The following is an 11,118-nucleotide window of genomic DNA, read 5'->3' as shown; positions in this document are numbered from 1 at the left end:
TTTTTTTTTTTTTTTTAAGGATTTTATTTATTTATTTGAGAGAGAGAGGACAAGCAGTGGGGAGTGTGGAAGAGGGGCAGAGAGAGAGGGCCCTCAGAGCAGGGAGCCCAACACGGGGCTCAGTCCCAGGACCCCAGGACCATGACCTGAGCCAAAGGCAGACGCTTAACTGACGGAGCCACCCAGGCGCCCCTACTCCGAGCCTTATTAAAATGAAGATAATGCTGGTATCTACCTGGTGGAGTCTGGGGGGTTAAATGAAGAGTGCACACTGGCACCTAGCAGATAGCGGTAAATGCTCTGACAACAATAAAGCAGAGGACGGATACTGGGGCGGAGCGAGGCCGTGGCAGTCTTATAGAGAGGTCCGGGAAGCCCTCCTTGACGAGGAGGTAGGTACTCGAGCAAAGATGGAAGGAGGTGAGGATTGTTCCAGGCAGAGGGAACAGTTAAATCCAAAAGCCCTGATGAGTCAGGAGCCTGCCTGGAGTGTGTTGGGAAGTGCAGGGGGCCATTGTGGCTGAAGGCTGCAGAGCAAAGGGGAGAAGAGTGGGTGATGGGGTTGGAGAGGGCACCGCGGACCAGAGCCCGGGTCCCACAGTCAGGACCGTGGCTCTGACCCTGAGTGTGATGGGAGCCATGGGAAGGCTTTTGAACAGAGACATGACAAGATCTAATTTAAGTTTTAAAAGGATCAGGCTGGATGAAGCCCTAATTGGCTGGCCTTCAGCAAGCAGCTTAATCTTCCTGACTCACCTTCTACCTCTTGGGGGTTACCTGGATCAAATGACAAAATAGACAAAGACATTGGGCCAGGCAGGAAGCTATCTAGGGATATGATGGCTCAGTCAAAACGGACCAAGGGATGGCATGCCCCGGGCGTTTGTATGGAAAGTATAAACCGGGTATAATAGGCAGTCAGGTTGATGTTTTAGTGGGACACCTCCTATTGTCATGGGAGAGCTTTCTCTCAGAATGGAGTGAGCTGGGAAGCACGTTCCTGTGCCCCGCCAGAAGCCAGGTGTGGGGGAAAAGAGTCTGGATCGGGGGTGATCACAGGATTGGTGATAAAGACACAGACCTAGGAAACTTCTTCTTTTTTTTTTTTTTAATTTTTTAAATTTTTCATTACCTTTGTAGCAACTGCTCCAGGACGGGAATGACCCAGACCCCTACGTGAAGATTTACCTCCTCCCTGACCCGCAGAAAACCACTAAGAAGAAAACCAAAGTGGCCCGGAAAACCTGCAACCCCACCTACAATGAGATGGTGTGTGGGTAATATGCTGGAGTAGGGCTGGGGCTAGCAGACTAGCCTGTGTGTGGAAATCAAGTCGTCTTGGAATGTGGCCCCGCCCATCCATTTAAGGACCGTCTGTGGCTGCTCTTCACGTGGCAGCGGCAGGATTGCATACTAGCGACGTAGACCAGACCCTATGGCCTCAAAAGCCTAAAATATTTCCTGTCTGGCCTTTCTCGTAAACAAGTTTGCTGACCCTTTGTCAGGATTCCACAGCTGAAACGTGGCCTCAGCCCTGTCCCGTGGGGGGTAGGAGTCCTTTGCTGATAATGAGCGGTGGCCTCAGTACAAAGCCCTCACCCGCCTGACCTCTCAGCAAAGAACAAAGTTCTTTAAAGCTTTTCTCGGGTTCCGAGTGCCCTGTCTATCCCCTTGGACTCTGGTTGGGGAGCTCAGAGTTCTCAGCGTCGGCCAGATCAAACCCCCACAGACCTAAGCGTCTCCCTCTTCTGTGTCCCCTCTCTTCCCAATCTGTGTGCTCGCAGCTGGTGTACGACGGGATCCCCAAGGGAGACTTGCAGCAGCGGGAGCTGCAGCTGAGTGTGCTGAGCGAGCAAGGATTCTGGGAGAACGTTCTCCTCGGGGAGGTGCACATCCGTCTGCGAGAGCTGGACCTGGCGCAGGAGAAGACTGGCTGGTTCGCACTGGGATCTCGAAGTCATGAGACCTTGTGAGCCCAGCAGAGCCCTCCCCCTCCCCCCTTCCCTGCCCAGGACCCCAGGCTGCTGGGGGAGCCAGGGGAGAGGACTGTTCCCCTGCTTCAGGTGCCCCTTCCTTGCGAAGGGGCAGGGCCCTTGGCAGGCCTCCCCTCTGTCCGGGCGGGTAGGGTCTTTGTGACAGGAGGTAGGGAGAGTGCGATGCTCTCTGCTGTCCCCTCCTCTGCCCAGCGAGCTTGGGTTGGTGGTGGTGAGCAGCCCCTCGGAGGCTGTGAGGTGGCCGCAAAGTTTTAAGTTTACCTTGTGTCAAGGGAGCAATGCCTGGTTTGGGGTGAGTGGGGTGGGCTGTATGAAGTAGCATTTGGGAGGGGGGAGGGGGGGCGAATTATCTTTATTTTTATTTTTAAAAAATGAGATAGTAATGTTGTCCTGACTGGACAGGAAGCCTCGTGAGAAGGGACTTCACATATGCCTTGGAAGGCAAGAGAGGAAGACTATTTGGACTTTTTGTATGATTAAGGTTCTTATTGGACTTTTCCTTAGGTTTTTGTTTGTTTGCTTGTCTGTTTTTCGTTTTTGTTTTTCTATCGAGAGGACTTAACTTGGGGAGGGGCCCCGTGGGTCCTCGGTTAGAGCCCTCCCTCTCTGAGAGCCGGTCGGGGATGGGCAGGGAGGGTGGGTGTGCCGGACCGAGGCCTGCATGGGGCCTTTCTGATTTTGCCTCCAAAGGAGAGCGATGTGATACCTACATGTGTAAGGAAGGGCCTTCCGAAGGGGGCTCGGCAGAGGACCTGTGTTCAGGGACCTGAGCTCTCTCAGGGGGAGTTTTTCTTCTCATCTTCCCCTACTTTGCTAGGACTCGCTCTGAATACTGTCTTCTACCCTTTCATTCTCACTGCCCCCTTGGGGACCATCTGGTCCCTGCAAATACGCCGGGGGTGCTCCTCCATAGGTCTCTCTCCCTTCCTTTTTCTCCGGTGGGGTAAAGTACTGCCTCGGCTTTCAGATTTGCTTCCACCCAAGGGCATCCTGGCCCTGGACAGGGGCCTCTCAGCTGCAGATGCCAGGGGGATCCCGTCACCCACCACATCTCTCCTTTTTGTGTGCTGCTTTCCCCAAACTCCATTTCTGTCACATTTTTTTAAAATAAGAATTTCCCTCATTTTATGGGGCCATAAACCTCTTTAGTCTGGAGCCAAAGGGATGCCCTAAGTGGAGGAAAGGGGCCTGGGGTGGGGGATTCTGGTGATGTTCTTTGGTTGCGAGGAGGCTGGAGTGGAGGGCGTGGTTGATCCCCTGGAGTTGAGCCTGGAGGGAGAGACTGGGGCGCTTAGCTCTCGGACGCTTTATTCCCTACCAGGTGGACTTGAGAGTCAGTCTTGCACTTTACTCCAGAGGGCTGTGTTCCTTGGGAAAAGAGGGAGAGACTTCGAATTTGATAGGAACTTTTAAAACCAGACTTGGCTTGGATGTACCCCATGATGGGGGCACGGAGGTAATCGAGGATACTCTCAGCCATCCCTCCCCAGCTTCCTTCTCAGCTCCAGGGATCAGAAATTCCTCCCTTTGCTGTCTCATTCCATAACTGGAGAAAGAAGCTCCATTCACTGAGGCCGCAGGGTAGCAAGGAAATCTAAACTTTTCCTTAAGGTTCAAAATGTCAAGGATCAAGTGGCCACGGTGGGGAAGGGGGTGGGGGAGGTGGGGAACAGGGGTGGGACTTCTCCAGATGAATGGACCATAGTTGGGTTACTGGCTCTTTGCCCGTAGCTCATTTTATTTTGACCTTCTGTGCCCCTGACTTAAAGAGGTCTGTGTACTGTACCCACTTCCCAGACGTCCTTGTATCTGCTACTTTCTCTGGAATTGTATTTTCTAATAAATGACATTTGAGAAAAACAAAACTTGCGTTTCCAAGATCGGTCAATGTTTCGATGAAAACAGCTGGTGTATAAGATGAGATAGTGATGGGGGTTGGTGGTCTTACAAACGGTGCCTTTCAGATGCACCGGTGCCCTGCCCTGGGGATTTCACATTTGTCAGCCAAATTTAGCCTCAGAACAACTGGATCAGGTGAGTAGTAGTATCCCCATTTCACAGATGACAAAAACAGAAGCTCGGAGAGATTAAGTAATTTGCCTAAGGACACAGCCAGTCAGCCTTGGGTCTGGAATTTGAATCTCTGGATTGACCCCCAACCTGGGGCAACCTCATAGGTAATGTTGAATACAGTCCCTTAAGTTGGTATATTATTTGTTAGTTTTCAGAGTGTTCTCTATATAAATGATGTCGTGTTTCGTTGCAGCTACCGTGGGAGGTCAATATGGTTCGTTCATTCATTCTGTCAACAAACGTTTACTGTGTTTACCAGTGCCACCTCGTAGCATGCCTCTGTTCACAAAGAGTACAGCTCCTGGAGTTGTGCACTGGGCCCTGGGCAATGTACCGCTGGGCCATGTGACCCCTGGGGGTCACAAAGATAAATCAAGACGATCTCTGCATTTGAGAAGGCTACTGCCTAGTGCTGTGTTTAGCCAGCCATGTTTGATACGAGAGGAAACTGAACCTCTGAGAGGCCTTACGACTATGAAGTCATGAGAGCAGAGCCGTAGCCCAGAACTGAACTCACCAAGTGGAAGAAGGAGGCCATGTGACCCTTGTTCGAGCATTTCACCCAGAAGTTTTCAAAACGCTCCAGTGGGGTGTTCTGTTTCACCCTGGGAGATTCTGTGGGGCTTCCAAGGGATTTCCAGTAGTAAACAGTAGAAAGCGTTACCTATCTTGCTGGGTTTCCAAGTGGTTTTGGGATGTCACTGCAGTTCTGGGCAAGTCCCAGTGGACCTTTTAAAAGTTAGAACTTGAATCTGGCAAGAGTCTTAGTTGGGGAAATTTCTTGGCCAAATGGGGTGGAAATCTGAACCACCCTGAGGGAGTGGGCATGGGAGCTGGGACAAGGGGAAAAGAGAAACAAAAGAAGCCCAGCAGGCTGGGTTTTCTGAGTGCAAAGAGAGCTGCCAAAGATGACATAACCTGACTGGCTGGGATTTGGGAGTAACAATTAGATTGGACTTGAAAGGTGAAAAAGGAGGCAGCATTGTTGAGTCAGGTGGTAACTGTGGTGGCTGGACCGTGTCTGAGGTGTCTAAGGGCCTTCTCTGAGTCAGGCAGGGCGACCAGGCAGCGTGGCCACTAAAATGACAAAGATGTGGCTCCTGTCCTCAAGGAACTCACTGTCCAGCCAGGGAGGCTGGCCCGGGAACACAGAATTACAGCGTGCTGTCTCAAGATAAGGCAGGAGAGGGGAGGGGCCGGGTAGGCAGGGGGGCTTCACCAGGATAACCTGCACTGAACTCTGAAGTGGATCAGAACTCCAGATTTTATTCTTAGTGTGATGAGACTACCATTGGAAGGTTTTGAAAAAGGGACTATAGTACTCCAATTGATGTTTTAAAAGGTCATTCTGATTGTGGTAGAAAGACCACACTTTAAAAATGGTGCCCTGGGGTCCCCGGGTGACCCAGTCAGTTAAGTGGTTAAGCGGTTAAGCATCTAACTCTTGGTTTCAGCTCAGGGCACGATCTCAGTGTTGTGGGATTAGAGCCCCACCTCAGACTCTGCACTCAGTTTGGAGTCTGCTTGTCCCTCTCCCTTCCCCTCTCCCCCTTCCCTCCTCACTCTCACCCCTGCACACATACTCTTCGCAAAAAAAAATAAAATCTTTTATAAAGACAAAAAAATGGTCATTCTGGCTGCTGTTTGAAGGACCAATGGAAGCAGCAGAGAAGGCCCTTGCGGAAGTCTAGGAGGGAAACGATGGGGCGGGGGGACAGTGAGAAGTACTTAAATTCTGGAGAGAATTCGTGAATTTCAAGGTAGAGCTGATGGATCCGCTGGTGGATTCGATGTGGAGTTTAGGCAGAGAGGAAGCGAGGGTGACTCCTAAGTTTAGGGCCTTGGCAACTGGGCGAGGCGGACTGGGGGCGGCCATCCAGGAACATGGGAAAGATGGGCTTGGCGGAGCTGAATGAAGAGCTTTGTCTCGGGCACCTGGCTGGCTCAGTGGGTAGAGCCTGCGATGCTTGATCTCGGTGTCATGAGGTCAAGCTCCACGTTGGGCATGGAGCTGACTTAAGTAAATAAAAATTTTTTTTTAAAGAGTTTTGTTTTGATCGTGATCAGTTTGAGGTGTGTGGACATCCACGTGGTGAAGCCAGAGACTGGAATCTGAAGCTCTGGGAAGAGGCCAGCCTGGAGGTTAGGTATGCACGGCGTCCACACGAGGTTCAGATCACCTAGATCAGGCTAGAAAAAAAGACACGGGTGGACTGAGCACTGATACAGGCCAACGTTCGGAGGAGGACGAGGAGGAGCCACTGGAATTGTAGGGACACCAAGGGAGCGCCGTCATGAGAGCCTAAAGAAAAGTACTGTCCCTGTCCTAGGGCCACTGCAGCAAAGTGCCATAGACTGGGCAGCATAAACAACAATTTAATTTGCTCACAGGTCCAGAGGCTAGAAGGCCACAATCAAGGAGTTGGCAGAGTTGGTGCCTTCTGAAGGTTGGGAGGGAGAATCTGTTCCATGCCTCTTCCACCTTCTGGTAGTTCCTGGAAATGGTTGACATTTCTTGACTTGTAGGTACATCACCGCAGTCTCTGCCGTCATGTTCACACGGTGTCCTCCTTGCGTGTGCATGTGTGTCATGCATGCGTGTCTGTGTCCACACTTACCTTTGTGTAAGGACGCAATCCTATCAGATCGGACCCACCCTAATGACCTTATCTTAACTTTCGAAGACCCTGTTTCCAAATAAGTTTACGTTCACAAATACTGGGGGATTAGGACTTCAATATCTTTTAGGAGGACACAGTTCAACCCACCACAGTCAGAGGATTGGACTTGGTAAACTGTTGGTGATCTTGATAAGCGTTGTTTGTTGTTGTTGTTTTCTTAAAGGGGCTCCAGGGCCATGGTGGGGCTTGAACTTGATGACTCCGAGATCAAGAGTCTGACGTTCCACCGGTTGGGCCAGCCAGGTGCCCCTTGAGGGCTGTTTGAATGAGTAGTGAGGGGGCTCCTGGGTGGCACAGCGGTTAAGCGTCTGCCTTCGGCTTAGGGCGTGATCCCGGCGTTATGGGATCGAGCCCCACATCAGGCTCCTCTGCTGGGAGCCTGCTTCTTCCTCTCCCACTCCCTGCTTGTGTTCCCTCTCTCGCTGGCTGTCTCTATCTCTGTCAAATAAATAAATAAAATCTTTAAAAAAAAAATGAGTAGTGAGGACAAAGTTCACACTGGAGGCAGTTGCAGAGAGAATAGGTCCCGAGAAAGTAGAGACCATAACCAACTTGAGAAACTTTGAGGTAGTGGTACAGAAACTTGGAGGGGCATGAATCTGGGAGATTTTTAACTTTTTTAAATATATTTTTTAAAAGATTTATTTATTTTAGCAGCAGGGAGAGGCTAAGGGAGAGGGGAGAGAGTCTCAAGGAGACTCCACACTGAGCACAGAACCCGACACAGGGCTTGATCTCAATACCCTGAGATCAGGACCTGAGCCGAGACCAAGAGTTGGATGCCTAACCAACTGTTCCACCCAGGTGCCCCAAGCTTTTTAAATTTTAATTTTAAAAGATTGTATTTATTTATTTGACAGACCGCAAGAGAGGGAACCCAAGCAGGGGGAGTGGGAAAGGGAGAAGCAGGCTTCCCACTGAGCAAGGAGTCTGACAGGGCCGGGGTAGGGGTGGGGGGCTCCAACCCAGGACCCTAATATCATGATCTGAGCTGAAGGCAGAAGCTTCTGACTGAGCCACCCAGGCGCCCCTTTTTAATTTATAAGATAGGTGATACTAACTCCGCATGTGAGTGCTGTAGAAGCTTGAGAGAGAAAATGGTATTGGAAGGGGGCTCAGGGAGGCCAGAATTCCTTTGGTTAGACACAAAGAGATAGGATCCAGGAGGCTGCTTTTCTTCCTTTTTTTTTTTTATAGATTTTATTTATTTATTTGACAGAGAGAGAGACAGCCAGCAAGAGAGGGAACACAGCAGGGGGAGTGGGAGAGGAAGAAGCAGGCTCCTAGCCGAGAAGCCTGATATGGGGCTTGATCCCAGAACGCCAGGATCACGCCCTGAGCCAAAGGCCGACACACCCAACGACTGAGCCACCCATGTGCCCCAGGAGGCGGAGGCTGCTTTTCTTGTCATGAGGTTGAAGACAGAGTAGTGGGTCCAAATGCAGGTAGATCAGTGGGTTCAGTGGTGGAAAGACGAGGTTGTTTATGTCCAATTGTATCTGGTTTCCCAATGAAGTATGATGTGTGATCCTTAACTAAGAATGTGTGTTTATGGGAATGCTGGAAATTGGACGAACAAGCATCGTGAAACCTTCCCAGAGGGTAGGAGAAACAGAGCTACAGTGGAACTATCAAGTGTTGTAGGCGTGCCTGGCACTGATGAAATTTGTGATTACAAATGACGAAGCAAGTCAGTGGGCACAGCTGAGGGCCTCTGCAACGATTAGCTCCAAGGGTGTAGACTCAGAGTAAGTGGGTAGTTGGGTGCAACTAGGGTTGGAATTTTGTCAGAGAAGAGCAAATGCGTGAAGGGTCTTTGCAAGGGGACCATGAATTCACGCTGGGTGAGGAGGGAAGTGAAGGAGGGTTTCTGGGGGTTGGTAAGTTGCTGAGTGGGGATATGAGGGCAGTGCGTTGCAAAGATGGGAGGTGGTAGCCACCCAAAGGGTAGAATACTTAGAAATAAGATTTTGGAGGTGGTACTGACTCAGAAAAATGAAGTCAAAAGCGATATACCCTTTATGTCAGGCCTGCACAATCTTTTAAAATAAACATAATTAACTGAGGTTTAAATCTTCTCTTTTGCCAAAGTGCCAGTCCGCTTGCCAGTACAAGGACTTCTTGTCTTCACCAGCACGCCTGTGGCCATGGCAACACCTTGTTATCTCCGTGTCCAGAGCTACCCTCTGTCTGCCTTCTACTTGATAGCAGGCTGCAGAAGGCTGGTTTACACTTTCTTTTCCTGTTGGGACTGATAGGACGAAGTCACATATTCCTATAGTTTTTGATACTTTATGATTGTGGTTTTTTTTCTCTTTAGAACAACTTCCAAGAAGAGGAAAATAAAATGTATTCAACGACAAGATGGGGAAGGGGAGGTTCATTCAAGAAAGCTTTCTTGTTGTTGTTAGATTTATTTTTATTTATTTTTATTTTTTAATTGACATATAGTGTATTATTTGTTTCAGGGGTACAGGTCTGTAATTCATCAGTCTTACACAATTCACAGTGTCAAGAAAGCTTTAAGAAATGTTTTTTGGGGGGCACCTGGGTGGCACAGCGGTTAAGCGTCTGCCTTCAGCTCAGGGCGTGATCCTGGCTTTATGGGATCGAGCCCCACATCAGGCTCTTCTGCTAGGAGCCTGCTTCTTCCTCTCCCACTCCCCCTGCTTGTGTTCCCTCTCTCGCCGGCTGTCTCTGTCTCTGTCAAATAAATAAATAAAATCTTAAAAAAAAAAAAAAGAAAGTATTAAAAAAAAAGAAAGAAAGAAAAAAAAAGAAATGTTTTTTGGGGACATGTGGTGTTAGTGACAAAGTTGAGTGGAAAGCAAAAGGCTTAGCCATAAGGAAGATGTTGTTATTTTAAATTATGAATACTCTTCCATTCATTCAACAAACATTATCGGCCACCCATTATGTGCCAGTCAACGTGTTAGATCAGGATTCCTAAACTTTTTGGTCTCAGGATCCTTTTTACACTCTTTTTTTTTTAAAGATTTTATTTATTTATTAGACAGAGAGAGATACAGCGAGAGAGGGAACACAAGCAGGGGGAGTGGGAGAGGAAGAAGCAGGCTTCCTGATGAGCAGGGAGCCCGATTCAGGGCTGGATCCCAGGACCCTGGGATCAGGCCCTGAGCCGAAGGCAGACACTTAACGACTGAGCCACCCAGGCGCCCCTCCCTTTTACACTCTTAAAAATTATTAAAGGCTCCAAGAAACTTTTGTTTATGAGTATTATATCTATCAGGAGTTACTGTTTAAGAACTCAAAACTGAGGAATTTTAATAATAAACCTACTACATGTTAACACAAATAACACTTTTTTTTTAATATGGATGGGACAGAGCTCTTCTTTTTTTTTTTTAAAAGATTTTATTTATTTATGTGACAGAGAGACAGCCAGTGAGAGAGGGAACACAAGCAGGGGGAGTGGGAGAGGAAGAAGCAGGCTCCCAGCGGAGGAGCCCGATGTGGGACTCGATCCCTGAACGCCAGGATCACGCCCTGAGCCAAAGGCAAACGCCCGACGACTGCGCTACCCAGGGGCCCCCATAAATAACACTTTTAATGAAAAATTATTTTTTACAACAAAAAACTGTAGCAAGAAGAGTGACCTTGTTTTACATTTTCCCCCCAAATGTCTTTAATATCTGGCTTTTAATAAAGGACAACTCCAATCTCTTGTTTTTGCATCCACTTACCAGATGTCCTCTTACCACGTGTCCTCTAGAAGATACATGTCTACTGTGCACTCACGAAAAAATGAGAGTTAAAAAGGAAAATCACAGCTTTGTATTATTATGAACATTTTTTTTTGGCCTTGAGGGCCCCCTGAAAGGGTCTTGAAATGGGATCCCCAGAGGTGCCCAGATCATATTTTGGGACCCACTGGGCTAGGTACTGGGATACAGCCCTCAAGGAGCTGAGACCAGCAGGAAAGAAGAACATTTACGGGTATACATAGTGTAGTGTGTTAAGTCCTCAAATGGTAATGATAGAATTCTGACTGGGAAGGTTGGCAAAGACTTCAAGAAGGAGGTGACATTTGAGTTGGACCTTAAAACATGAGTACTTGCATAAGAGGGAGGAAGACAGCTTTCTTGCCTGAGAAACAGCACGAGTAAAGGCAGGAAACAAGTCCAATGTTCTAAAGTATTACATGCACGAGGGGAAGTTACGAAGAGAAAGCTGGTAAAGTATAGTGGGTGGACAGGCTGTACGGAGCCCTTACTGTGTAGGCAACAGGAAACCATTGTTAGCCAATGAATAACAGATATTAGCTGATGTTTATCCCCTTACTCTATCTAGGTATTAGATAGAATTAGTTCTCTCACCAACTTGTTGAAAGAGGAATTATTAGTCTTACC

General features: G+C 48.7%; 1 protein-coding gene across 1 annotated transcript in view; it reads left to right on the top strand.

Moving 5' to 3' along the window:
- The window catches only part of PIK3C2B (phosphatidylinositol-4-phosphate 3-kinase catalytic subunit type 2 beta), a 61,607-nt gene extending 57,748 nt beyond the window's left edge, over positions 1–3,859 (top strand). The window contains exons 32-34 of the mRNA XM_034667662.1: positions 290–392; positions 1,141–1,269; positions 1,785–3,859. Coding sequence (XP_034523553.1) covers positions 290–392; positions 1,141–1,269; positions 1,785–1,973 — 421 coding nt within the window. The 3' untranslated portion in view covers positions 1,974–3,859. The remainder of the gene's footprint in view (positions 1–289; positions 393–1,140; positions 1,270–1,784) is intronic.
- The last annotated feature ends 7,259 nt before the right edge of the window (positions 3,860–11,118 follow it).

This window comes from Ailuropoda melanoleuca, chromosome 8 (assembly GCF_002007445.2).
Source record: "Ailuropoda melanoleuca isolate Jingjing chromosome 8, ASM200744v2, whole genome shotgun sequence".
NCBI lineage: Eukaryota > Metazoa > Chordata > Mammalia > Carnivora > Ursidae > Ailuropoda > Ailuropoda melanoleuca.
This window is presented reverse-complemented; position numbering and strand designations above follow the sequence as displayed.